The sequence below is a fragment of the Colletotrichum chrysophilum genome (genome assembly GCF_026319265.1).
Source record: "Colletotrichum chrysophilum strain AFK26 chromosome Unknown scaffold_108, whole genome shotgun sequence".
Classification (NCBI taxonomy): Eukaryota; Fungi; Ascomycota; class Sordariomycetes; order Glomerellales; family Glomerellaceae; genus Colletotrichum; species Colletotrichum chrysophilum.
Window position 1 is genome coordinate 113,260 of NW_026517395.1, and position 25,893 is coordinate 139,152.

Below are 25,893 nucleotides of genomic sequence, written 5' to 3' on the forward strand. Positions count from 1 at the left end.
GGCCTACAGAAATCCCAGCCCCGCCACTAGCTCGAGCTATGACAGACCAAACAGGTTGAAAGGCCGAGAGGACGGCATCATCCGTTGGAATGAGCTGCTTGAGAAGTTCCGCAGTGTTCAGGAGCGGGCCCGACGGGCTCAGAGACACTCCGGGGACGTTGACGATAGTCGAGGCAGTCTTGGTTTGACAGACTTGCGCTTGGGAGAAGGAGCGGACATCAAGGGGGGCAAGGAGGCACGTAACCCAAGTGGACCACCGGTTCCAGTGAAGGACCCTGCACCTCCGGCCGCGCCACCTGTTAAGCGAGCTGGTCTGGGGATGCGGGGGATAAGGAACTTGGGCGGTGCAGTTAGGGGTAAACGAGCTGGTTGATGTTGTTGTCTTTGACAAGCGAGTTTTGTCTTTAGCGCGTAGTAATTCTAATACCCTAGTGATGCAAGCTGCAGCGTGTGATGTATGCTAAGCTACAGTAGAAAGTGTTCATCATCGGTCCTTGCGGGGACTCTCGCGTTCGACCAAGCCCTCGAAAATGGTGTCTCGGCGCCGGATAATGGCACGGAGATCGGTGCGAAGATTTTCAAGCTGAAGCCGAGCCCTTTGGACGTCGTCTGGAAGGCTCGAAAATTGGGTAACGTGGGCGTCCAATCCTCTCTTCTGGGCCAGGAGCTCAAGATAATTGCTTTCTTCCTGTATGATTTGCTCAATGGCGGGTTGGTCAGAGATGTGCGACTGGTTCGCACTTGAAATTCGGTCCTTCAGCTCGGGCAAACGAGCAGCCATGGCCTTGATTCTTCTTTGCATGTCCAAATTCTGGCGGGCAAGGTCGTTGGTGGGTTTGTAGTCGTCGCTGCGCAGCGTTTGCAGAAGCTCATCTGCAGTAGTAGACTCTTGCTCAATGTACTTCAGTAGTATGTGCACACGAACCCTCATTTGCTCGAGTTCGGACGCTCGGGCATGGAGATTTATCATGGACCGGCCGAGGGTTTCGGCGTCCGGGTACGCCACGGAAAGCTGGCATGAAAGTGTCGCCATAGAGTTGAGGGCAGTACTACCCTCTCGGGTGAGGTGATCCTGAACGGCAGTCAGAATCCTCTCGCGGACGGTGGCCGTTAGGGGCAATTCAGAGAGGCGCGTCTCGGGTTCATGGCAAGCTTCGCTGATTTGATGCAGAGCGGCAGCCTCGGCCCTAGAGACGAGTTCACGTTCCTCATCCGCAGTCTCATTCAGCGAAGCTAGGGCGAGGAGGGCTTTGAGGGTTTCTGGATTCCGCTCGAAAGGCGGGACTGCTCGGCCGTGGAATTTGGCGGTAAGCCAACAGTCAACATAGTTCCAGTCCTTGGCAGTAGAGGCAGCGATGCGTGCTATTGAGGGAGAAAAGATGGCGGTCGACGGTGGGAGGTGAGACATGCTGACGGAGGTAGTAGGCTGATGGTTGGAGACAGCGGCGAAAGGCCGTGATTTTTGTTATTGTTGATTTCTATCCTGCAAAGGAAGGCCAGACCGGGAAGGTACAGAGTTTCTCTGGGTCTGGCAAAGCCGGTGACAATACCAGGTGCCGTGATTTGTTCAAAAAGTGGCTTGCGTGCCGATCAGCGTTAAGGTAGCCGCTACCTGACATGGATTCTGGAGGCTTCCCAGGTACGTAGCCTAATTAGAGGTAGCTACAGTAGCTACCTACCCGTGTGTACGTATAGAACGCGTCAAAGTGGGGCAGATCTGTTCTGGACACTTCAGTGGTCGCAGCCGGCAAGCCGCACTGCTATTGACGGAAGAAGTAAGGTAACATTAGGTTAAATGGGCATAATCGGAATACTTGCGCCGTACCAAATTACCCACGTATGCAGTACGTGTACGTATAGTTTCCTGAAGATGCAGGGGGAGGCTGTGCGACAGCCAGGTGAGAAGCGTTAAGGACTACCTGCCCCACAGCCCATCTCCAGCATTATCATTTGTACCGTCCATCAGATCGTGGCGGTCTTTGAGGACAACTTTTCTAATTCGACCACTTCGACCCCATCACTCGTCGTTCCCCCCTCCATTCCTTTTTCTAGCTTATTGTCTTCTCTCGACCATTTCCACGCGTCTCTCCTTTCCGCAACATCTCTTTTCTCTACCTGTCTCCTCGAGGATTCGCGGCTGCCTTTGGGTGCTCGTCCCGGCCGCCCGGCGTCAGCGACAGCCATGCACATGCACGTTCGCCTATGCGCTCTGGCTTTCGCAGCCACGACACTACTCTCTTCGCCAGCTCTCGCAATTTCAGCCGACGAAATCCCTTCAGATACCCCAGTTTCGTCTTTGCTATCCTCCGCCCAAGCCCATCTCTCCAAGGGACAGACGAGCGACGCCCTCGTTTACTATGATGCCGCTATCGCTCGGGATCCCTCCAACTATCTGACCCTCTTCAAGCGTGCCACGACCTACCTCTCCCTCGGACGAACCAACCAGGCGACCGACGATTTCAACAAGGTCTTGGCAATAAAGCCCGGCTTTGAGGGCGCTCACGTTCAATTGGCCAAGATCAAGTCTAAGGTTGCCGACTGGGAAGGCGCAAGGGAACAGTACACTCTGGCAAACAAGGGCGCCACCTCACCCGAGCTCGTCGCCCTCGACGAGGCCAAGGGCGCAGCTCACCTCGCCGAGATAGCAGAGAAAAATGGTGATTGGGAGGCATGCGTCACTCATGCAGGCGAGGCCATCCTTACCGCGAACCGGGCTATCTCGCTCCGCGAGATGAGATCTCGCTGTCGTTTCCAGCGCGGTGAGGTTGAAGAGGGCATGAGTGATCTGCACCACGTCCTGCAGATGCGGCCTGGAGACACTTCACCACATATTAAGATCTCCGCCATCACCTTCTACGGACTAGGCGACCTCCAGAACGGCTTGACCCAGATCAGGAAGTGTCTACACTCCGACCCAGACTCCAAGCCATGCAAAAAGCTCCTGAAGCAGCAAAAGGCCATCGACAAGACTTTGGCCAGGGTAACGAAGGCATTCGACAAGAATCAACCTATGACCGGAGTCAAGTTGTTGATCGACTCGGCCGATGAGACAGGTCTGATCACCGACATCAAGACCCATGTTGAAGAGCTTCGTGCAGATGGCACCATTCCCGCCACTGCCACCTCAGCTCTGTACATCCGCGTGGTGGAAATGGCATGCCAGGGCTATTACGACGTAAGTAGTCGAAGGCATAGCGCTTTCTCTGGACAGAGTTAACAGTCATTGCAGATGAATGGCAAGAAAGCTAAACAGCACTGCGATGATGCGCTCGCGCTCGACCCTCGATCGTTTTACGGCCTCCTATACAAGGCCAAAGTATTGATGGACAAGGAGGAATTCGAGGCTGCCATTAGGTCTTTGGAGGAGGCCAGCAATGCTAGACCTGACAAGAACGACGTCACCCAGCCTCTAATGCAGAAGGCCCAGATCGCGCTGAAACGCAGTCAGACCAAGGATTATTACAAGGTTCTAGGTGTATCCCATGATGCTGATGAGCGTCAAATCAAGCAGGCTTATCGCAAGCTGTCAAAGCTGTACCACCCGGATAAGGCTGCCAAGCAGGGTCTCACCAAAGAGGAAGCCGAGAAGAAGATGGCGGTCATCAACGAGGCGTACGAGATTCTAAGCAACCCGGAGCTTCGCGAGCGCTTCGATCGCGGCGACGATCCCAATAATCAACAGCAAGGCAGCCCTTTCCAAGGAAATCCCTTTGGCGGAGGCCATCCATTCATGTTCCAGCAGGGTGGGGGAGGTGGAAGTCAGCAATTCCATTTCAAGTTTGGTGGCGGTGGTGGCGGGTTCCCATTCTAGAGGGAGCTCGGCAGTATGAAGGAGTTACCGGTAATAGCTTCAGCCTGGAGTTCATGGGCCTAGTTCATCAGTGGCATATAACACACGTCACTTCTTGGTATTGCCAGCAAGAAGTTGGTAAAGTAACTCGACCAGTCTTGGTCACTTACTTTCATCCCCAAGATTATTGTGCCAGCGGAATGTAGAACATGAGTTTCTTCGCAAAATCGGCTCGCGTGATACTCCAATGTCCGCAGTTAGCTCGCTGCTTGTCCATAAGTCTGTCTACGAGTGACGTATCCTCACGGTTCCTGCGAGCGGGGCTTGGCTCGTATCAAGTCGCAATACATAACGGGGTCATTGACAGTGCTTCGACATCCATTCCGTCCATATGCCATATAGCAGTCTTCATGCGGCTCCGCTTACCAAAGCCAGGTCCAAAGCAGGCCAGATAGTTGGCGTCGAGTGATAGGTGAGGTTGATCACATCTACAACCCCTTCCCCCTGGCGAAGGGCGGGTCGACAGATCAACGACGGAGCACAATGAGTGAGATGTATTGCGGCCAAAGGTTGCTCGAACAAGCCCAGCAAGTGCCCGTCGCAGAGTCAACTGGATTGCGAAGGCCAGTTGTGACAGTCTCGATCAGTGGGCAAAGCCAATTTGGAGGAGTAAGAGATGATATTCCAGATTAACGTCTGCAAATCCATCCCCGAGCATACCACCTCCCGACGAGTATCATTTTCCGACGCCAGCATGTTGAATATCTTTTGAAAATATAGCACTTTGCCAAAACGGCTCTCCAGCAACATATACAGCCCGCTTACGAGTTGACCGACTATCAGCGTCCATGTTACAACATAAGGAGGTGTTGATTTCCTTCTTTGGGATAGAAGCTCTCGCTAGGAGCGGTACACTGTGCTCCTCCAGCGTCCCGTTGCTGTAATTCCCGGCACCAGGCCAATTATTGCTCGGGTGTGGGAATCGACCCTTCCTTGCTCCGCCGTCTAAGATTTTACACTACCGCTCTAAACGGTCACAAAATTCGCCAACAACCCCTCTCTATGTGCAAAGCAGCAAACCGCTTCAAGGTGAAAGATCGTTCCTTGCGATGAAGTAAGCCCTATGAGAGAAGATCGTTAGTTCCCGCCATCACTTCCATACGTCTGTCCAATCAAAGAGGGTGAACCTACTTGGAAGCCTCATAAGCAGACCAGCAAATAGCCGTGCTGGGCATGGTCGTCACTACACGGGGGCGCACACCCTTGAAGAATCCCCGAAAGCCCTCTCGCTCGTAAAGTAACCGGCACCCGGCCATGAAGCCGTTGACGTTTCTCAGCGCCGGGTCGGTCGCAGTTCCTCGTGTCTGCAACATAGTCTTGATCACATCCATGGGCGTGGTTAAGGCGGCGGCAAAGCCTCCAGCGACAGCGCCAGCCAGACAATGCGTTGTCGGGTCGTACTTCTTGCTCGGGTTCATCGCCGTTGAAATAGACTCATAGGCGAGGAACTGCAGAGCAGTGAAGGGAACCGTCATCGAGAGGGTGGTAGGGTAGGAAACGTAGAAAGCTGCCAGTCCCTCGGTCTTGTAGACGTACTTAGCACAGTCCGTCATGGAGCGGTACATTTTGGCAGAGTCCTGGATTTGCATTCGCTGTTTGATGACTGGAGGCGCGAGTAAGTTGTCCGCGTTCCTAAGGGCAAGTGCTTCGCAAGCTACTTACCATCGAAGGGGTTCATAAGCGCATCGCTTGCGATGGTAGCACAAGCTCCACTAGTAGCTATCACGCTGTGTTAGCCATATAGTTCGCTCGGCCTGCGCAAAACAACTCACCAGCAGCGAGGGGATGGTGAACACCCGCCTGGTTGCCTCCCATAACATGCTTGACGGCCTCGTACGTAGCAAAGTAAACAGCATGGGCAGGGCCTGATGCAATTAGTACGGGAACTTCAAGGTTTGAGGCCAGCTGGGGCAGGGCACTCACCAGCTCCAGCGACAACACTGGACATGCCTCTCCACAAGCTGAGGACTCCCTCTCGGCTGGCTATGCGGTATGTACCTTGGATCACGCCGTTGTAGACAGCTGAGGGGTTAGGGTTGAGGACTTGCATTCGGGTCTGGAAACTCCGTATTAGCAGACGGCGAGGATACGTACGCAAAGGAAAGCGCTGCCAACCGTACCTTAATGGCATCGATGGGATACATGACGGTATGCTCCTGCAAGTATTGAGAATCAGCTTCGAACCTTTAAGCAATCCATCCGGCCAAAGCCAAGCTCCATAAGATGGGACAAAACGTACAGCTATGCCCGCGAACGCCCCGGCCGCCATATTTTGGACCAGGGAGAAGTTGGGAGGGAGCGATTCGTAGCTATGGAATATTCCCAGTCAGCAATCATAATTGCTACCACAAAGGTGCATTGGGAACGGGCCGGGCGGATGTGGGTAGATGGGCGAGAGGAGTGCGCACTCATATTCCTCGACGGGCTCTGCATTGGGCTGGGCCATTGCGGCCGCAGCGTCAGATGCTTCGCCGAAAGGCTTAGGCTGAAGAGCCGCCAGATTGACAGCTTGGGGGGGAGGCGACAGAATTGCCGTGAGCGCCAGCGATTGCGGCGGATTGAGCTCTCGTTGAGCCGTACTCAAGGATCGTGTTGTCGATTGTCTCGGTGTCCTTTTTTTGGCCTGGAGGACTGAAGGGTTTGCGCGTAGGTGCGACAAGACAGATGCCGGGTCGGCCGGAGGGGAGCGAATGGGGTTCGGCGCGGGAGAAATCGCATGTAAACTCGAAGTGATTACTGAAGATAGCTCATCGGCGAGCGGCGCAGTAGTTGCAAATTGCGATGCACGGTCAGCGAGGACGCAAGAAGACAAAGTCGAGGTTGCAAGCGAGTCAAGGTTGACAGGATTGGAGACGGGGCAAGAGGGCAGAGTGGTTTGGGGAGAAGGGCGGAAAAAAAAAAAGAAAGGATACTAGCAGAGACCATGTACCTGTAGGTGAAGACAGGCAAATATATCTCGCTTAGTACTTTGATGTGTTAAGATACCTTAGCTTCGGACTTTTGATCCCAGTAGGTGGAAACAAACTTAGGTGCAATACACCTACCTCGGGTCACCTGGTTAGGCCTGATGCTTTCTCCCTCTTACGCTTATACCCTCCATCACCTCTGCCTCCCCAGGGTATCACTGTACGCTGTATTGATATGTACATTTAGTAATGGGCGCGAGTCCTGAAGGATATACTGCCGGACGAAGGTTTGGCCACATGGTCCGAAGGACCGAAAATTTTGTATCCCACTTCGTCCGGTGTCGACGGTGTCGAGCGAACGTCGGGGTTGTCTGCGGCCTCGGAGACAAAGGCCGGCTTTCTTCACCTCATTTATCCTTACACAGGTACCTAACCTAGCTCGAGAACCCCGGCTTGTTCCCTAAGGTGGACTTTCCCCTTCGAAAGCGCAGTACGCTTCGTAAACAGCATCATAAAGCACCAACTGTATGGTTTGAGTCCGTCATGGCTACTTTAAATGCTATGTGTACGCACTTCGCGTCGTGTGTATTGAAACTCAATTGGGGACGCCAGTGCCTTTCAGCTCGGGTGAAAGTTGTAACCTGAGTTGAGTGAGTTTGACGGAGTACTTCAGGGACCTCAGCTGCGGCACGTCCAAGCTGGAATGAATGGGATGGGCCTCCATTGCATGGAAAGCTCAAATGGTATTAGCAAGTGGGTGAGGCCCCTCCCCAGTGCCTTTCAGCGGTCCAGCTCCCCTCCCCCACTAAGCGCTCCGCAGCGAGTGGCTAGGCAGAGCACCTTAGTGGCACCACGACAGCCTCGGAGCAACAGACGACCCGTCATCGATTGTGCGAGGTGCCCTGTTCAACTTAACGCCCGAGGTGTCTACCATCCATCTCGTTTTTTTTTTAATTTTTTTTATCTAAACCATCTGATAAAGGTAGATAGGTAGAAAAGATGACCCCGGCATCTAGAAGCCGTCCGGGGCCCCTCCATTGGTACGTACCCTCTACACGGATACCGTAGTAAAACTCTCAGAAACTTTCCTAGGCCCTCACGGTTCCCATATCACACAGTTTTCCCCTTTTTTAAATCTAGTGCTGCCAGTAAGTGTAGTACTGAGTAGACCGGATGGCTGGACTTTAATATGCATACTCGACGTCGGATTCAGTACCTCGTCTTTCGTTATTTTATTCCATCCATCTGCCATCGCCTGTTGCTTCGGCATGCTACTGGCGCTGGTTTCTGTCAACTGATAGGCCAGCTGGTAATACCAACACTTTGGCAACTTAGCGAAAGGTACGACAATAGTCTTAGAGCTGACCGCTACAGGGCGTTCAAGAGCTTCCCAAAAAACCCTGGCCCGCTAAATACTTATGTTTGCTGGTAAATCCAACGCGTGACCACCGCATCGTTCTGCCTGTGCGTGGCCTCTCTTGTCATTCATCTCGCCGTGTCTTAGCGATCGCCGCCCACGCCGATTTCGACGTCGGGTTCTTCGGAGTTACGACGTCCCCTCGCCAGCCCGATGTCGTCTCCAAAGAACACCTCCGCCGTCCTTGTCCGCCGAGTTCCGACGCCATCCTTTGGCAACTCAAATACGGTCACACTGATCAGATCTCCAAGCTCTGAAATCTCGCCTCTCACAGAACACTCCCCGGCCATACTGATTCCGCCAATACCTTTAGGCTTCATAAGAATATCAATTTACGTCCAGTATTTTCTACCTGAATGTCCACAGGGTCCTGTTGCAGCAGCATTCTTTCCCGGCACTCCTTAAGACATCGTGACCATGCAATCCATGCACCTCACACAATCTTGTACACCAGAAAGCCACCAACCTGATATCCTTTCTTCGGGCAGTAGTCTATCCTCACTGCACCTTAAAGTGCTCCACTTTGGCGATCTGTGCGGTGTGCCTGTTGAAATTGATAAATCAATCCCAAGACCCCAGCGTCTTGCCCCCCAGTCTCCGTAGTCGTGCTATTCTCCCGACTCAACCCTTTCGGAGGCGATGTTTCCCAAACCGATTCCCCTAGGGGCCCAGCTCCTTCAAAACCTTCGTCCTCGAACTGTACTTGCGAATCCAATTCCTCGCCCATCCCAAGGCTATCTTCCGTCGTCTCCTCGATGATTTCTCCGCCCTGATATCCACCCCGACTCCCTCGGCTCCGATGAGTGCTTCGGGCGCCGAACCCCGCCGAAGCCGGCTGGTGGTGTGGGTCAAGAAGCATCGATGCCATCGGCGACGGGGCTGTCAATGAAGACCCAAATCGTGGTGTCCGGTTTTGTTGCCCCATACCACCTCCGGGTGCTCTGCTTCTTGTGAGATCGTAACGTCCCACTCTAGAGCTCTGCATTTCGGCCGCTAAAGTGGGCGATTGAAGTCCAGGGAAGACCGGCGGCGGGTGGAATGGATGTCGACTTCCAGGGGGGATGTGACCAGGAATGCCCGTCTTCGGATTGATCACATAATTATCTAGAAATCCGTAGTAGGACGCCGCCATTTTTCCATGCTTGGTTGAGTAGTAGTCGTCACGTACATCTCTGGTTGCCGCCTGAAACTTGGCCCTTTCCGCGCCCTTCTTGAAGTCGAAAACGGCAAACGAGCAGACGTAGCCGACGCCGTCCACATGTATCGTGAACTCTCGGAAGAAGTCGATGATTTGGTCGCTACACTTGGGCGCCGAGAAGATGAGAACCAGAGACGCCGTGAGTATACCGACAATCTCCTCGACCAATATCAATACCTTGAGCTTGTAAAGCTCTGAAAACTCTCTCTTGACTTCCGCGGTATGGAGTCGAGCTTCCCAGTGAGCTGGCATGTAGTGTATGAAGCTGATGACGTTACGCAAGGCGTACTCAGGGTTGAAAACGGTGGTTTCCTCGGAGATCATGCCTCTCGCGGCCGCCCAGGCTGCAGCGAATACTCCAATGTAGAAGAGTGCCGACTTCCCGAACAGTAGTTCAAAGCCCAAAAAGTGTTCGGGCTCTAAGAATGATGCAATGGCTAGAACGGATGTGATCGCACCAGCAATAAAGGTTACCGATCTAGCAAACTGCTCTGTCAATCTCTTCGGGAACTGGTCAATATACGCATGAGCGGCCGGATACGACATATTGAGCCGTTCCTGAAACAAGTGTGGAAGTTCATTGAATTCCCTGAACTTCCATTCGGCAAGCGGTGTGTATCTCCTGTGACTAAAAGTCCCTGGGTCCTTTTGGTATTCCTGGAGGGGTTTTGATTAGCAACTTTCTCAGATCGGGATTACATAGCTTACGTTGTAGTACGTCAAAGCATGTACGATAATGAGATACGCAACCACGAATGGTCCTATCAGCAGATTGATGAAGCCGGCGAACATAAGTCTAGTCTTCAACATTGCGCTTAGCTGCCCTCGGCGATCTGCTTTGAGAAACTCCTGGTTCACCTGATTACTCTCGTCGAAGATAAAACCCAAAATGCTGAAATGTAGGTTCCATTCTAGACTTCTCGAGAAGAACTGATGCTTTCCCATGAACGGAACGGGAAGCGTCAGGTCAAGCACGTCCTTGTTCATCATGGCTATCAAGTAGTTTTCTCTCCGCATTAGTCGATTCGCAATGTCGTGGGCGTCAAGCCGCTCTTTGGATTGGTTCCGTATCCAGCGCCGCTGTGACGGGGTGATATTTATTGCAGTCTTGGGATTCGCATCTCTCAATGACATAACGCGCGAGACGATGTCTTGCCAAGAAACCGTCTGCATATCTTCCTCGGGTATCTCGAGCAGATATGTGTAAAAGTTGCGCATATTGCGCAGTCTCCGGAGATCGACTGAAAATTGGACGGCTTTCCAAATGAAGTAGAAGACATACAGCCAAAGACCAAAATTCCAAAGGAATGACATTTTCCTAGTGCATTGCGGAATCACGATTTCGCTTAGCGACTTTCTACTTCGGTCGGAGAGAAGTGAATAGTCAACACATTGTGACATGAAGGTAAGGAACACCGCGAAGAAAGCAGACTCCCTACAGGTCTGTTAGTATTCGATCCCACTACGATTTGGTTTGCATAATAGATTGAACACTCACAAAAGGTGCAATGCTCGAGCACACACGATGCACCAGAAGCCGCTGCCTCGGTAGTAGGAATACACGTCTTGTATGAAGAAGTCAAGGTTCGAAACGTTGACCCATCGCCAGAGGGCCTTTTCCTTCTCATTGCCCGGCGAGAAACCTCGCGCGATGCGCTTGGGTTGCGATTTGAAGGGTTTAACGCCATCTGCCGGATGCAGCCTCTGTTGGGCTTGAGCCGCCTCCCACTGACCATGAGTTCGTCGATCGGACGGACCAGGTATGGCTTGCTGCTGCGTTGAGGCTACGGGCTGTTTTCTGCGGTTCAATTCTTTTGCGCCCGCCTCCACCTCGTGCGGTTCGACGAGAAGAGAAGCGGGAACATCGTTGTCTCCATCTTCTTCATGACCCAGCCATGCCGGTCCTGTGTCGCGTCGAGCTCCGGTTCGCTGTGAGCCTCGCGTGACGGTTTGTTGGGGGCTTCTGACGAGGTTGGCGTTGCTGTCGAGAGTTGTGCGGCTGTCGTCGACGGCAAGATCCCGTGCGTGATCAAGGTCATAGTCCTGGAATTGTTCCTTTAAATTCTCCTCGTCGACATCAAGTCCGGCCTGGTCTTCGATGTCAAGATCCTCATCACGTCTGCCTCTCAACTCCTCGTAAAATGATCTGGATCCTCTTGCGGGAGGACCCAGCCGGGAGAAGATGTTGGAAGCCATGCTGACTGTGTGGTGCAACAAGAATTTCGAAGTGTTACTGACGGTATGCACTCGTTACGCATGTCGACTGATGCATGTTTTGGAGAAGATGGCTTGAAAACAGAGTTGGGATCGACTTTTGAGAATAGGAGGATCGGTCTTCTAGTGCTGTTAGAAATGAGTTAGCTACAAAGACGAAGTGGCAGTTTAAGATAAGCTGGCTAAAGGACATATGTCTGTCGTTTAATAATAGTCATGTGTTCAGGTACGACGCGCGCAGGTGACCGAGGTGCTCGCGGAAGATGGGAATGAATACCTTCTGGGATAGATCTTTAACTTGTCCGAAGTCGCCTCTTTTGGGGTTTGTGTTTGTGTTTGTGGCTAATACTGAGGTGACATGTGCAGATGGTACCTCCAAGTTCGATAGAGGCATCACGAGACGAATGTAACAGCAAGCTAAGTAGTTGACTGCAAGATTCGGATGCGCGAGGCGTGACCAACTGATGTTCGAAAGGTGTCTGGGATCAGGTGCGTGCCTACCTGGTACCTAATACCTACCTACCTACCTTACCGTTTACCTTATCGGATAAGATAGGAGACTACAGCTACAGAGTACAGTCCATGACTTTATGACGTGGGCGTTTTGGGCGTTTTGGGGGTGGGTCGGCAGGGCGGTGAGCACTGGTATTGCCGTACTTATTCCAGGCCGCCTTCCTTTCATAACTGTTTCATCCGTAAGTTACCTTAGGCGTGGGCGGGGTGAAGGAAAGTCATTGCAGTACCTTTGCCAATCCTGATACCGAGGTATCTAGGTGTCTTAGGTCTCCACACAGTGCTTACCTACTTACCTAGGTGGGTATACTCGCTCTCACAGCTGTGTGCGCCCAAGCCATCTGTAACATCCGTTCGTCTCCCTAGGTACTCAACCTCCCTTGTTCGTTGCTTACCTACCTGAGCTTGATACCCTTGGCAGTCGGAATAAACGACAGTGCCAGAAGACGCGTCAACCTACGGCCTCTACCCTTGGCAAGTCGGCGACGTAGCACATCGTACGAACGGCAACTTGGCTTGGAGCCTTTTCCTCCTCTCCTGGTCAATGGCAGATTGATGAGGCGGTCCTACAACTTTCTCCACGGAACATGGCGTCGGCAAAAGCTCCAGTGTCCTTGAGACCGCTACCTGTGCGAGATGTGTCCAATTCGTCCAGTTCGGCCACTTCGTCTCAACCTCCTCCCCCAACGCCCACATCGCTCAGAAGCCATAACCCCCTCACTTCCAAAGTCACGACGGTTCTGTCAACCTCATACGCCGACACAGAATTTCGGGACGCTCTACAGCTTCTCGACGGCAGGGGCCTGAAGAACACTCCCGAAACACGTCGGCAGTTACGCCTGGAGCTGCAGAAAGAGGTTATTGACAGTAACGGTGAAATCGTATTTCAATTTGGTCGCGTGGCAGACGTAAGTTTTCTTGACCCGTTAGACTTCCCTAGTCCGTTCCTCTGACCAATCTTTCTAGCAACTTCGCCGCATAGGAGCTACCCTGGACAAGCTCAACAACAACTATCAGCATGTGAGAAGTCGCATCACTGCCGCGCACCAGAACACAGACCCTATCTTAACAGAAGCCTCTTCCTTGATTCATCAGCGGGCTGAGGTTGACTCAAAACAATACATACTCAAGACTTTGCGTAGCCACTTCATACTTTCCGACCATGAGGTTGCCTCCCTAACGTCGACTGCCGAACCTGTAGATGACAGCTTCTTCACCGCTCTCACCAAGGCAAAACGCATTAGCAAGGACTGTGAGATCTTGCTCGGCTTTGAGAAGCAAACGCTTGGTCTGGAGATCATGGACCAGACATCCAAGAATCTCAATCTCGCGTTTCAAAAACTGTACAAATGGGTACAGCGTGAATTTAAAACGCTCAATCTCGAAAACCCTCAGATGAACTCATCTATTCGCCGCGCTATTCGAGTCCTGGCAGAACGACCTTCGCTTTTCCAGAATTGCCTAGACTTCTTTGCCGAAGCTAGAGAGCGCATTCTCTCTGACTCTTTCAACTTAGCACTGACGGGTACGACGGGTTCGGGCGTAGAAGACCATTCTGTCAAGCCCATCGAAATGGCCGCCCACGATCCCCTGCGTTATGTTGGCGATATGCTTGCTTGGATACACTCAGCGACAGTGAGCGAGCGAGAAGCACTCGAGATCCTGTTCGTATCAGAAGGTGACGAGATTGCCAAGGGGCTGCAGTCAGGTCGGGCGAACGAGTTGTGGCAGCTTCTGGATGATGGAGAAGGGGATGCGGCTGGCGATTACGACGCTCTGAAAGCGCTAAATGATCTCGTAGACCGAGACGTGTCCGGGGCGACTCGGATTCTGCGCCAGAGGGTTGAGCAGGTCATTCAGTCAAACGAGGAGACCATCTTGGCTTACAAGCTCGCAAACATTCTCGGTTTCTACCGCTTCACCTTCACGAAGTTGCTGGGCAGCCAGTGTGGCCTGCTGGATCTCATGTCTGGTCTTGAAGCAGGGGCACTCAGACAGTTCAGGTCACTTATGCGAGACCATATTGCAACGCTGCAGGGTGACTTTCAACAAACGCCTTCTGATCTTGGGCCGCCGGACTTCTTGCTCGACGCGTTGAAACAGCTGACTGCTGTTATGAAGACATATGAGATCTCCCTAGCGACTTCTTCGGACCGTGAGAGTGACTTCCAGCCAATTCTCTCGGAGGCCTTTGAGCCGTTCTTGTCTGGGTGTAAAAACATGGCCCGGGGTGTTGGCTCTCCAGCAGACGCGATATTCCTGACTAACTGCTTGCTTGCAGCCAAGCAGACGTTGGAGCCATTTGATTTCACCCAGAGAAGGTCGCAGCAGTTGCAAGAGGGAATCGAGCGAGAGAGCGAGAAGCTCGCAGAAGGGCAGTACCAGTTTTTCAGGCGCGGTTCAGGGCTTGAAAAGATACTTGACGCCTTGAGTAAGTTTACAACAGAAAGCAGCGATGTTGGGAAGGCGGCATCACTCGAAGTGTTGCAGCCAGAAGCCATGAGCAGGGCCAGGCAGGTTCTTGACGACTTCCTGCCGTCGGCACTGATGGATGCTGTGGAGAACGTGAAGCACCTGCAAGACTCGGTTCTCGCAAGGGGACTCACGGAAAAAGCAGCTGCGAGGTTTTGCGACGACTTTGAGCATATTGAACAGATGCTGCTTTTGGTGGACGAGATGGCCGGCAGAGATGAGGATGCTGATGAAAAGCTCGATGAACATGTTTCATTGCGCGCCCTGTTTCCCAGAACAACGGGGGAGATTAGGGTGCTGCTGTCGTGAGGACTTTCGCTTCATGATAAGGTAGGTAATGTTAAAAAGCATACATCGAACCCCGATGAATAAAGCATACCTAGTCAACTCTTAGCAGCCTATAGCGTCTAGCGTGTGTACTTGCAGTTGCTGTTTGCAGCAGAGATGACCCCTGTGAGGAAGGTGCCTAAAGTCACCACAGTAAGTGGCTCGGGTACCTAGTGACTAGGTAGGGAGGTAAGATAGTTCCATCGACCTGAAGGATCTGACGCAGTCTGCTGGCTACGTGCCGTAGGGCTGGTTCAGTATCGCTTTCGCTCCCCTACCCTGGCTTCAGCCGAGCTAGTGTAGCGACGTCACTACCCCCTCTGTCACTCAACCGGCCAACCTACCTACGTACCTAACTACCTAACTACCCACCTACCGCGCCCTCTTAGTCAGTCGTCTTTGAAAAACAAAGGCCTGGGAACGGTCACTTCTTGATTCCACGACAACAGACACCACTTTGCGACCCGAAACCAAGGCAAAGCACTGAAGGAGACCTTATCCGCAGATTTAGTGCCAGGCCGGGACGACTATGGTGTTGCAACCCTCGTCATTACCACTATGTCACGCTCCCGAGCTCTCGCTGTCCTACAAAAGACGTACGATGACAGCTATTTGAAGTGCTCGACTGCTGTCTACTACGAAAGCCAGGTGTGTGATGATCGGGGAAACCATAGCCCTTCTCGATCATGTCCTTTCTTTCTTTCCTTCCTGCTGATGCGAACCGTCCTTACTTTCAGGGCGACGAGAGCGAGGCGATGCGATGCTGGAAGAATGCCTTGGAACAAATCTATGATCAACACGTTACCAAGCTGCTACCCAACTATTTGGCTAGATCCGAGACGGAGGAAGCCTTGATAGATTCCTTGCGTCAACTAGAGCTCCAGTGCAAAGAGCGCATTGACCTGCTTGAAGCGTTACGGATATCCCGACAAGACGCCGCCATGACAACCCAAAACTCCAACGCTGCACCGCCGCTATCAACCTCTCCCGAGCCGTCACATGTGTCGACACCGGAACGAGGCTGGATCGGCCAGGGGACAGTCCCGGCTATCAGGTACCCTGAGCTTTCGCGGCCCGCACTGCCCAAACGCCCTTCCATGGCCACAAAAACGTCGTCAGACCATGCCGCAGTTGGACGCGGCCAGAGTCCTTCCAATACATCACCCTTTATCGGTCCCGTGTTACCCCCCGGCACGGTTTCCACAAAAGAGCAGGCAATGCGATCACCAAGTCCTGAGAAATATACCATGCGGACCACTTTGAGATCGGGCAAATCCGGGGAAAAGACGCCCAGATCGAGCCGGAAGTTATCAAAGCCTGAAGGCCCTGGCGCGAGCAAAGCAGCCACCTTGGCTTGGAGCGCTATCAACTCCCGAGACCGGTTTTCAAGGACTTCCCAAGTGATCTCAGAGCCTTCGTCTTCTACGCTGCCGTTAGCTACGCCCCCAGAGCAACCACGCAAGCCTTCTCCCGCCGCTACCCAGTGGGATGTCCACACCCGTAGGCTTGTCACACCTCGAGAATTGCCCTCGACATCCACGGACACGCTTAGCAGCGTGCGAAACTCAGAAGATCTTTCATACGCCCGCCCTTCTGCGCTGTCTGTCAGTGCCGCGTCAAGTGCTTTGAATGCCATGTCTGTCCAGGATACATCCCCTGTGGAACAAAGCACGCCAAAGCAAGAAAGGTTGTGGCGATCAAAAGACCAACCTTCTTCGGTCCCACGAAGCAGGATATCTCCACACAATCGAACCACTTCACCGGATGCAGACGATCTAGCTTTGCGGCGCAAAAGCTCTTCAGATGTCACCAAAATTCGGAGGAAACCTGTTGCTGATACGATCAACCGGTCAGCTCGACAAATCGCTAGTTTCTCCGAACAGGATAGAGTGACCCGATTCCGCCGCCAAACCCAACAGCCGCGGAGAAACTCGTCGGCCAGTTGCTCCGATGACACTGCAGCAACCCCGAAACTCCCCGAGAAAAGGCGCAAGGGCAAGCACAAGGAAGACGCGCTAGTAGCTGACGCTAGCGTAGGTTCGTCAGAAGATTCTGTTGAAAGTGACAGCGAGAGGACGGCTGCGAAGGCTGTCTGGAAAGAGAAGAAGAAACGGATCTTGAAAAATCTGCCCGCCGGGGTCGACGAGACGGCCGCGAAACAGATTCTCAATGAGATAGTTGTTCAGGGCGACGAAGTTCACTGGAACGACGTTGCTGGGCTCGAAATAGCCAAGAACGCGCTGAGAGAGACGGTGGTGTATCCATTTTTGCGTCCGGACTTGTTCATGGGGCTTCGGGAGCCCGCGAGAGGCATGCTGCTTTTCGGTCCTCCCGGAACAGGAAAAACTATGCTGGCTCGAGCTGTGGCAACAGAGTCCAAGTCGGCATTCTTCTCCATATCTGCTAGCAGTCTGACAAGCAAGTATCTTGGCGAATCGGAAAAGCTCGTACGAGCGCTGTTCAGTTTAGCAAAGGCATTGGCACCAAGCATCATCTTTGTCGATGAAATCGACTCGCTACTATCGCAACGATCTGGGTCAGGGGAACACGAAGCGACGAGGCGAATCAAAACCGAATTTCTGATTCAGTGGAGTGATCTGCAGCGTGCTGCTGCTGGAAGAGCGGTCGATGAAAAGGACGTCAATCGCGGCGATCCCAATCGTGTTCTCGTTCTAGCGGCAACCAATTTGCCCTGGGCCATTGACGAGGCTGCCCGCCGCAGGTTTGTTAGACGTCAATACATACCACTACCCGAACCGAAGACTCGCTCCACGCAACTTCGGACACTTTTGGGTCAGCAGAAGCATGGCCTTACGGACCACGACATTGAGAAACTCATTGTCCTAACAGATGGTCAGTATCATCCCCATGAAGCTACTTGGCTTGCCTTGCCTGACGGATTCCAACATTGACGTTGAGCGTGATAGGCTTTTCCGGATCTGACATCACAGCTTTGGCCAAGGACGCGGCAATGGGCCCCCTTCGATCCTTGGGCGAGGCACTGCTGACTATGACGATGGATGAAATCCGACCCATTGGGCTTGCGGACTTTGAGGCAAGTCTTACCACAATTCGGCCAAGCGTGAGCAAGGCGGGATTGAAGGAATATGAAGATTGGGCGAGAGAGTTTGGAGAAAGAGGCGGGTAAGAGCTAGCAACTGATGGCGAGGGCTGCATTCGCTCTATGTGATTTGCAAAGGGCCCGGACAAGACATAGCGGGAAAACATGATACCCCAAGTAGCGATCGGTCGGTTACTGGCGCAGAGTAAATGGTGGGAGTCATTTGACAACTGGGCCTTGTTTTCTGTCCAGCCATATGAGGCCCCTGTCAGCCTACGTTAGGAATGTTACATGAGTTTTGGCACAAAGCAAGCCGCGCACACAGTTTGCAAACCGGGCGCTAGATCGCGACATAGGTCAGGCAGATCAATCGCCGAGGTTTCGTAAGATCCGCCTTCTAGAAAACCTTTTTTTGCAGGATGTTGTACACTGTGTTGTTTCTCTAGTATGAATTCAAAGTATAGCGTTTCGAACAAGCAAACTTCAATCAACTTCTGGCTGAGGTGCAACTGTGGGCCTCTCTGTGATATCCTGCCTCCTTTCCGCTCGTCTTGCGTCCTTTGTCTCCTTCATTTGCGTACGGGCAGCGAGAAGCTCCTCTATCGTCGGGATGCTCGGGCGGTCTTCGATCGGAGTGCCGTGGGGTGCGATGATACTCTTGACAACGTGGCGCTTTTGGGGGGATCTTCTCCAACCGGGAACGATCGAAACGATGTCGCCTTGCCTCAAGGAGTTGTTGGGATCATGGACGAGGTATTTCTTCGGTTTCGTAAACATCTGGCGACAAGTGGTGATCAGCCATGGCCCATGGGTTTCGGCGAGAAGCATATAGGCATTTACCTTTTGGACCTTTTGATTCCATTGCTGGCCGCCCACGCGTACCTTGACCGTCTTCGACATCCGGCCGGCGGTCACCACAACGCCATGAAGCTCGCGAAGGACTTGGCCCGCGGTTGAGATGGCCGATTTCGACATAGTGAACTTTCAAATGAGCCTATATCAAGGCAGGACTTATGTATGTCGCGTCTGCGTATTTTCGGTTCTGCTGTGACTGGGGACGTTGGAGAAATTGAAGGTTGTTATCTGCCGGGGCTGATTATGGTGCCTCGTTCATCCATTAGAATTGCTGAATTTGACCTACGGTAAGTATTGATTGGCTGCGCGGAACAGCTATTACGCCGGCTGTGCTCTAACCTATCTGGGCATCTATCAACCCGGGGCCTGCCCCACGTATGTGTTCCAAGTCAAGCAGGACCCGACACTGCGGGGGGAGCGACGCTAAGATAACCTTAGATTGCACAGCCTTGGCTCTCCCAGCGTTTTGGCCGCCAAATGCAAAAGGGTGCTTGTTATTTAGTTTTTAGAGACAGGCGTTTCTTAACGTGCCCGACTACAGAGGTGGGGGCTCTGAATTTTCTGGAGACGGTGATAACTGCCTTATGCGCAGCCGTCATACTGTCCCGTTCAGTGATACGCCCAGGCAACCGATCCCATCAATTTCGATAGCGCTCTCTCGCCGAGGAAAGAGCTCGCCAGGTTCAGTCAAGACAACGCAAGTCCACAAGACAGATAGTCAAGTCCACAAGACAAATAGTGAGGACTTGCAGTTTTTAGGGAGCTACTGGTTCGTCGTCCTGAGTAAAGGCTTGTGGATCTGGGTCCATGTTCTTAAACATCGGGTCAATGATCAATCATGTGAGAGACAGGGAGTATCGTGGATTGAAAAGCAGGCCGATTTGTCGAGAACACGCGTACTTCTTACGTGAAGGTTTTTTTTCTACTGTCTCCACAGATAAGAGCTCACCAATGACAGTGTGAAGCTCTCACGGTACTGGCAACAGCGGGAGAATAGCAATAACATTCATCTTGCGTGTCCCTACACAATGACTGCTGCATTCTCTATTTATTGTTCGAGGCAGACTCGAGATCGTGTTTGGAGAGAACAACGAGACAACAAGAGCAGATACGGCAACGATACAGGGGATAGATATGGCATGAGAGACGGCATGAGAGACGGCATGAGGGACTACCAACGCTACCGAGGCACGTAGTTGTCATAACTGGTACCTAGCCCTGGAGAGTTTTGAAATCAATGGATCTGTTCCCTGGAGGAACCTAGTTGCCTCAGGTGCCAATCTGAGGTGCTAATGTGTGCTGGAGGTGCCTCGATGCTTTCGCATACCTTCAAGGTTGCCTAAGGTAGGTATTGGCTGACCCACCTGGTGTCGCTTATCCAACTATACCTTACGTAAGGTACCTACTGCGCCCTACCTAAGAATGGAGGTAGCTTTTCTTTCTGCCGGGCGGGCAGACTCCTGTGTTGTGCCCCGCCCTCGGGTGCCCTCGTGCCTCCTTGACCAAGGTAAGGTACCTAGGCAATGCATAGTAACGCCGGTCGGCGCGCCATGGAACGACGTCGCAAACTTTCGCCCTAGGTGCCCCAACTGTCACGCATATTAAACCTGCATTCCTCGCACCCGTCCCACACGCTCCGTGATTGATTCTACCTTCCGCCCTCTTCTTTCTGTGTTACAACGCACACTCTGCGACACTCCGTCCCTACTCACCCAAAGTCACGGTAGCCTTACTGTGTGTGTCCTAGCGCAGTTCTGTTTATCTGTCGATTTGAAACCTCCTTTGCTCCTGCTCCCTGTCTCCATCCCCTCCCTTCGGAAAAAAAAAAAATGTCTTCACCCGAGGCCCGTGCTGGAGTAAAGCGACCTCGTAAGTTCCGAATCCTTTTCTTCATAAACAACCGTACCTGGTGTTTGCCCGTCTCTTCTCTTCTTCGTATTGCCCGCCTGCCCTCCAGGCAATCTCGTGCAACATCTTGCGCATTTGTTCCGTGGGCCTGATCAAACGTTGCTACCCTCTGAAGTGTTTGCGACCATCAGTAGAAACCAGAGGCAAAGCCTTCCGTGGAAATCGCGCACTGCTTTAGCGGTGATGGCAGACTCATCCTCTCAGGGCAAGACCGCAGCTTGTTCGCTTCATTGTCATCGCATGTCGGCTAATGTATCAATTCTTACAGGCACTCAGTCGCTTCCCCCTCCGGCGCTCCCACAGCTTGTCGCCGAACAGAATGTCCCGATCCCCCCTGCGGACAAGGACTCCCAGCGTTTAATCGTTGTCCTGTCTAATGCCAGCCTCGAGACGTACAAAGCATCCCACGGCGGAACTGGTCGGAATGGCGTCCAAAGGGAGGAGAAGTACTCGCTGCTGAACAGTGACGAGCACATTGGAGTCATGCGCAAGATGAACCGCGATATCAGTGACGCGCGCCCTGACATTACTCACCAGGTTGGACACTACCAGTACACTGCTTTGCATTTTACGCGCCCCAACGCGCTCTACTCATGTCTGCATTCAACATGCTGACCATACTGACCAGTGTCTTCTCACCCTGCTCGACTCGCCTATCAACAAGGCTGGCAAACTTCAGATTTACATCCACACCGCCAAAGGTGTCTTGATTGAGGTGTCGCCCTCGGTTCGCATTCCGCGAACTTTCAAACGCTTTGCTGGTTTGATGGTCCAACTGCTGCACCGTCTGTCTATTCGCTCCACCAACTCGCAGGAGAAGCTCTTGCGTGTCATCCAGAATCCCATCACCGACCACCTGCCTCCCAACTGCCGCAAGGTTACACTCAGCTTCGAGGCCCCCTTGGTGAAGTGCAGGGACTACATCGATACCTTGGGTCCGAAGGAGAGTGTTTGCGTCTTTGTGGGTGCCATGGCGAAAGGTGCTGATACTTTTGCCGATGGTCTCGTGGACGAGAAGATATCTATCAGCAACTACAGCTTGTCAGCTAGTGTTGCCTGCAGCAAGTTCTGTCACGCCGCCGAGGACTGCTGGGACATTCAGTGATTGCGAGTGCCCCACGTCAATGATTTGCGGCTGGTGAGTGTGTATAGCGGAACGCAAGCTGCTGCTAGACCTGGGCTGAATGCGACGTTGGCCCATGCTGGTACGTTCTTTGGTTCCCCGATCTGCAGGACCCAGCGCCATCAACTCGTACTTCGAAAGCCACGGGCGCAGCAGGAAGAGCACGATATAATATTGTGGTCGGCAGCCGTAGCCTCCGGATCTCGGTTCGCCTGTGCTTGCGCTTCCGCTGTTTCACAACCAAAATCGGGGCATCCATCGACGTTCAACATGCTCTCTTCTTCCATTTGTGTCACGTCAAGTCGACACAGGAACTCCTGCCGTCACGTTCATTGACCCGCGGTTGGTTGCAGGACCTCTTCAGCTGTGGTAATACCTTTTGTTTTCTTGGCCATAGTCATAAGGTGGGGGAGAGGGCAAATTTCAAAAGCCAATGGCAAGCGCCGAGGCAGGCAGAGGGTGACTCCTCGTCGCTGAATTGATAGCTAGAGGGTTTTCGGGCTTGTTAATGGATTATGAAATACCAAATAAGGATCGCCTCAGTTGCTGTACGTATGGGCATGCAGGCTCTAGTACTGCTGAGAGGCCTATCCAACTGAACACAGAATCTCACCAACGTCTACGACTACCTCAATAAAGCATCTTGGTGATCACGTGCGGTGGTGCGCCGGAGAAATGGCACATCAGCGCGCGTGTGGCCTTATTTAAATAAGGTGGCCGCGATTGGTCTATAGATGTTTACTGTCGCCTCATGTTGAATAGTAGTAGAATGTCACAATGCTGTCAGGGGCACATTTGAGAGCGGAAGAACGGCGGAATACCCGGGAGGAGGATACCTACTTAATAGAAGTCGGCTATCTAGGGATTCCTAGTGGCATGCCATGGGCGGTAAGAAATCCCCGAGCATTTCCATAAGACTTGAAAGACGGGAGGCTAGGTTGGGCAGCGAAATAAGAGCAGGGGTTACGGCCAACCAATGAGCTAAAGAGTGAGGCGGGATGTGAGAGACCTGTCATCTGAGGCGAGAGGCGACAGGGACTCGGAGCCGGTGGTTTGCATCAGGTTCCATTCGGCAGGCGGGCTGGGACTCAGACTCTGCGCAGTGATCCAGAGCGGTAGAGGTTGCGGTGAATTGCAGCTGGAACTGAGGGACTGTCACGCCGATGATTGGGCGTTGAAGCAGGATGGGAAAAGTGCACGTTTCCAACGCGAACGAAGTGTGGTGCGGGTGGGATGGCAATGGGGCAGCGGGGCCTGGCGACCAAGTGGTGGCCAGACACGGCATGACACGATTTCCGTAAGGTATAGGCGGCTTCCATTGGGTTGGGCTTAAGACGCTTTCCTCCGGGTGCTTTCCGCCAGTCTCTCGTACCGTTGAAGGATAATTCTGACAATGGCTGAGGCATTGCGGTTGCTCTTTCGCTGTCTGGTGGGGCGAACCTACAGCACATCCATCTATGTGTATCTTACCACGTAAGGAACCTACCACACTCGGACTAGGTGGCCGAGGAGATGGTGCCCTCGACGGCTCCTGGTGGTCTCCGGCAGCATCCCCGGCAAAGGTGGCCGTCTTGGAGTCGGTTGGATTGGACTGGATGTAGAGACCACCAACTCAGTCAGACCGCGATGCAGCGGAGAGGACTGGCCAGACCCGAACAGCCAGCAGGCTCCATTGGCGGGTAGCATTTGTGCATGGGCACTTGGTGGCCGCATCGACACGGAACCGCCATCACGGACTGACCCGTTTCTAGACTCTTGCCAGGTAAGGCACGTACGCAGAGCAAATGACTGGTGCCTTCTATTTGTTTGTTTTCCCTTCCAAACAGTTCCAGATAGGCATCCCAATCGGAAGGCATTCTTCTATTCGCCTCAGATGCTGGAATGGAAGAGATGCCCCAAAGCAATGAATGCTCGCTCTCAAGATAGTTAAAGCCCATCTTGCCTCTCGGCACCATCTCACGTTTCGCGTCCATGTACACCATCATAACCAAAAGTGCAACAAGCAGCCAGCCATCCTCCAACCCAAACTCTACCCTACCTAGGTAGCCAGGCCAAGCCAAGCCACCAACCCCAACTTCATCCCCGTCCATATCCCTATCCCCGTCTCCGTCTCCGTCTCCGTCTCCATAAGATCTCATTATTGTTGCCTGCTTCCGTGCCCATCCCCGACAGCCCCAGATGACCCCCTACTTCGATGTCTCCCACCTGCCCTCGTCAGCCTCCTTCTACTCGGCCGTCCTCCAACCCCTCGGCCTCCGCTATATATCCACCGACACTTTGACCGCTGCCAACGCGGACGACGACGACAACGACTCCAAGACGATCATCACCACCCGTCCGAGGTGTGAGCTTGTCAGGCTTCCCGCCGCAGTCACCTACGGTTTTCGTGATCAAACATCATCCCCGCCGACCCCCGTCTTCAAGATCCGCGAGGCCCGCAATTCTTTCGAGCCCCTGAAGAAGTCCCGCGTCGTCTTCTCTGCTCCATCCCCCACCGTTGTCACCGACTTCCACTCCTATACCCTGCGTGCTAACCCTGCTCTCCTGCCCATCTCCCGCCCCGCTGCCATAACCCAAAGTGGCGATACCCACCGCGCCGTTGTCACCGACTTGGACGGTAACACCATGGAAGTTGTATATCAACCCCCTCCCAACTACCCTCCCTCCTATGCTGGCTCTACCGTTCGAAAAACCCAATCAACACACGACGAAGTCAGTCGCATCCTCAACTGGAACTACGACGTTGCAAAATCTTCGCCATCACGCTCTGCCGCCGCCGCGCCTGCCAGACCCTCCGCCTCTAGAGCCATGACCTCCCAAGCCGGCCAATATTCTGGCAACGAGCCGTACACACTACTCCGCCGCAGTGTCACCACTTCCATTATCGAAACCTCCCCGTCAGCCAACAATGATTTGGCTTCCTCGCCCGCCAAGTCCGCCGCCCCGAGCAGCAGTTTGCAGACCAGTACCGTCCTCGGAGGTCTCCTGGGCGCGGCTGTCGGAGCTGCCGCCGGCGCCGCCATGACATACACCATGTTAAAGAAGGAACGTGCGCAGGCTCCGAGCCAGGAATTTGACGGCGCTGGTCCCGCTCCGCCCTTCCAGCGCCGTGCTACCTTCCCCGAGCAGTACTCGGATCAGCAGCCCGCACCGCGTTACGTCGAGGTCGAGAGAACTGTCGAGAAGATCCGCTATCCCGAAGCGTACCAGACCCTCCCCGACAACCGTGTCCCGCATCAGTACGCGGCCAAATACAGCCAAGCCGGCAGCCGGGCTCGCGAAGACGTCGATGACGATGGCCGAAGTCATGCGTCCCGTTACCAACTTGAGAGGGCCAGCACCGTTCACTCTCGTAGTCAGACCGCTGTTCCCAGGGCGGCTCCGCTCATGATCACCGACTACGAGCACCAAAGCAACGCTGGACTTAGCATAGCTGGCAAGTCGGCCGTGCCTCGTACCGTGGTCGACGACGCTGCAACGTATGTCTCGGCCAGAAGTGCCAGATCCCAGTCAACCGTCCGCCCGCCGCCACCCACCGTTGAGACCATTCTGGGGGGCAGGAGTACGGCTCCCAGCCGCGCGCCGACGCAGGCTCCAAGCATTGTTCCAAGCAGAGCCCCCACTCATGCTCCGAGTAGAGCTCCGACTGATGTCCGCAGCCGGGCACCCACGGCTGCTCCCAGTCGGGCCCCTACCATCGCCCCCAGCAGAGCTCCGACCAAAGCACCCAGTCATGCGCCGACATATGTGCCAAGTAAAGCGCCGAGCAGAACGCCTACCAAAGTTCCGGTTCGGGCTCCTCCAACCATTGTTCGAGCCGCCAACCAGCAACAGGTGTTTGGATATCCGCCAGCCACACGAGCACCTACATTCATGCCAGCAGCGCGTGCTCCTGCGCCGGAGAGCCGTGCTGGCAGCAGGTGGGAGGACGATGTCGTCAGTGTCGCTCCGAGTGACAGCATCAGCTGCATTGGTAGCAGAACGAGCAGACGCCAGTATCACTAAAGAAGGCGAGACGAATTGCAAGGCCTGCAAACGTGATGTTACGT

General features: G+C 53.5%; 8 protein-coding genes across 8 annotated transcripts; 4 read left to right on the forward strand and 4 right to left on the reverse strand.

Annotated features, from left to right (window-relative positions):
• Positions 1-484: 484 nt before the first annotated feature.
• COL26b_010295 (uncharacterized protein) lies at positions 485-1,408 on the reverse strand (the record flags this gene model as incomplete). Its single annotated transcript, XM_053183001.1, has 1 exon — positions 485-1,408. One exon carries the CDS (start codon positions 1,406-1,408, stop codon positions 485-487), a length of 924 nt encoding a protein of 307 aa, XP_053033072.1.
• Positions 1,409-2,182: 774 nt separating this feature from the next.
• COL26b_010296 (uncharacterized protein) lies at positions 2,183-3,811 on the forward strand (the record flags this gene model as incomplete). Its single annotated transcript, XM_053183002.1, has 2 exons — positions 2,183-3,175; positions 3,230-3,811. The coding sequence occupies 2 exons, from the start codon at positions 2,183-2,185 to the stop codon at positions 3,809-3,811; spliced, it is 1,575 nt and encodes a 524-aa protein (XP_053033073.1).
• Positions 3,812-4,977: 1,166 nt separating this feature from the next.
• COL26b_010297 (uncharacterized protein) lies at positions 4,978-6,296 on the reverse strand (the record flags this gene model as incomplete). Its single annotated transcript, XM_053183003.1, has 7 exons — positions 4,978-5,453; positions 5,513-5,569; positions 5,623-5,715; positions 5,774-5,906; positions 5,971-6,006; positions 6,090-6,159; positions 6,259-6,296. 7 exons carry the CDS (start codon positions 6,294-6,296, stop codon positions 4,978-4,980), a joined length of 903 nt encoding a protein of 300 aa, XP_053033074.1.
• Positions 6,297-9,021: 2,725 nt separating this feature from the next.
• Positions 9,022-11,567, reverse strand: COL26b_010298 (uncharacterized protein; the record flags this gene model as incomplete). Its single annotated transcript, XM_053183004.1, has 4 exons — positions 9,022-9,114; positions 9,342-10,028; positions 10,080-10,806; positions 10,870-11,567. 4 exons carry the CDS (start codon positions 11,565-11,567, stop codon positions 9,022-9,024), a joined length of 2,205 nt encoding a protein of 734 aa, XP_053033075.1.
• Positions 11,568-12,685: 1,118 nt separating this feature from the next.
• On the forward strand, positions 12,686-14,879 carry COG6 (Golgi transport complex subunit 6; the record flags this gene model as incomplete). Its single annotated transcript, XM_053183005.1, has 2 exons — positions 12,686-13,006; positions 13,065-14,879. 2 exons carry the CDS (start codon positions 12,686-12,688, stop codon positions 14,877-14,879), a joined length of 2,136 nt encoding a protein of 711 aa, XP_053033076.1.
• A 3,562-nt stretch (positions 14,880-18,441) lies between these two features.
• On the reverse strand, positions 18,442-18,933 carry COL26b_010300 (uncharacterized protein; the record flags this gene model as incomplete). The annotated part of the gene is made up of 1 exon (XM_053183006.1): positions 18,442-18,933. The coding sequence occupies one exon, from the start codon at positions 18,931-18,933 to the stop codon at positions 18,442-18,444; it is 492 nt and encodes a 163-aa protein (XP_053033077.1).
• Positions 18,934-20,642: 1,709 nt separating this feature from the next.
• EMG1 (18S rRNA pseudouridine methyltransferase) lies at positions 20,643-21,826 on the forward strand (the record flags this gene model as incomplete). The annotated part of the gene is made up of 3 exons (XM_053183007.1): positions 20,643-20,682; positions 20,990-21,258; positions 21,350-21,826. 3 exons carry the CDS (start codon positions 20,643-20,645, stop codon positions 21,824-21,826), a joined length of 786 nt encoding a protein of 261 aa, XP_053033078.1.
• A 2,196-nt stretch (positions 21,827-24,022) lies between these two features.
• Positions 24,023-25,482, forward strand: COL26b_010302 (uncharacterized protein; the record flags this gene model as incomplete). Its single annotated transcript, XM_053183008.1, has 2 exons — positions 24,023-25,406; positions 25,436-25,482. 2 exons carry the CDS (start codon positions 24,023-24,025, stop codon positions 25,480-25,482), a joined length of 1,431 nt encoding a protein of 476 aa, XP_053033079.1.
• Between the last annotated feature and the right edge of the window lie 411 nt (positions 25,483-25,893).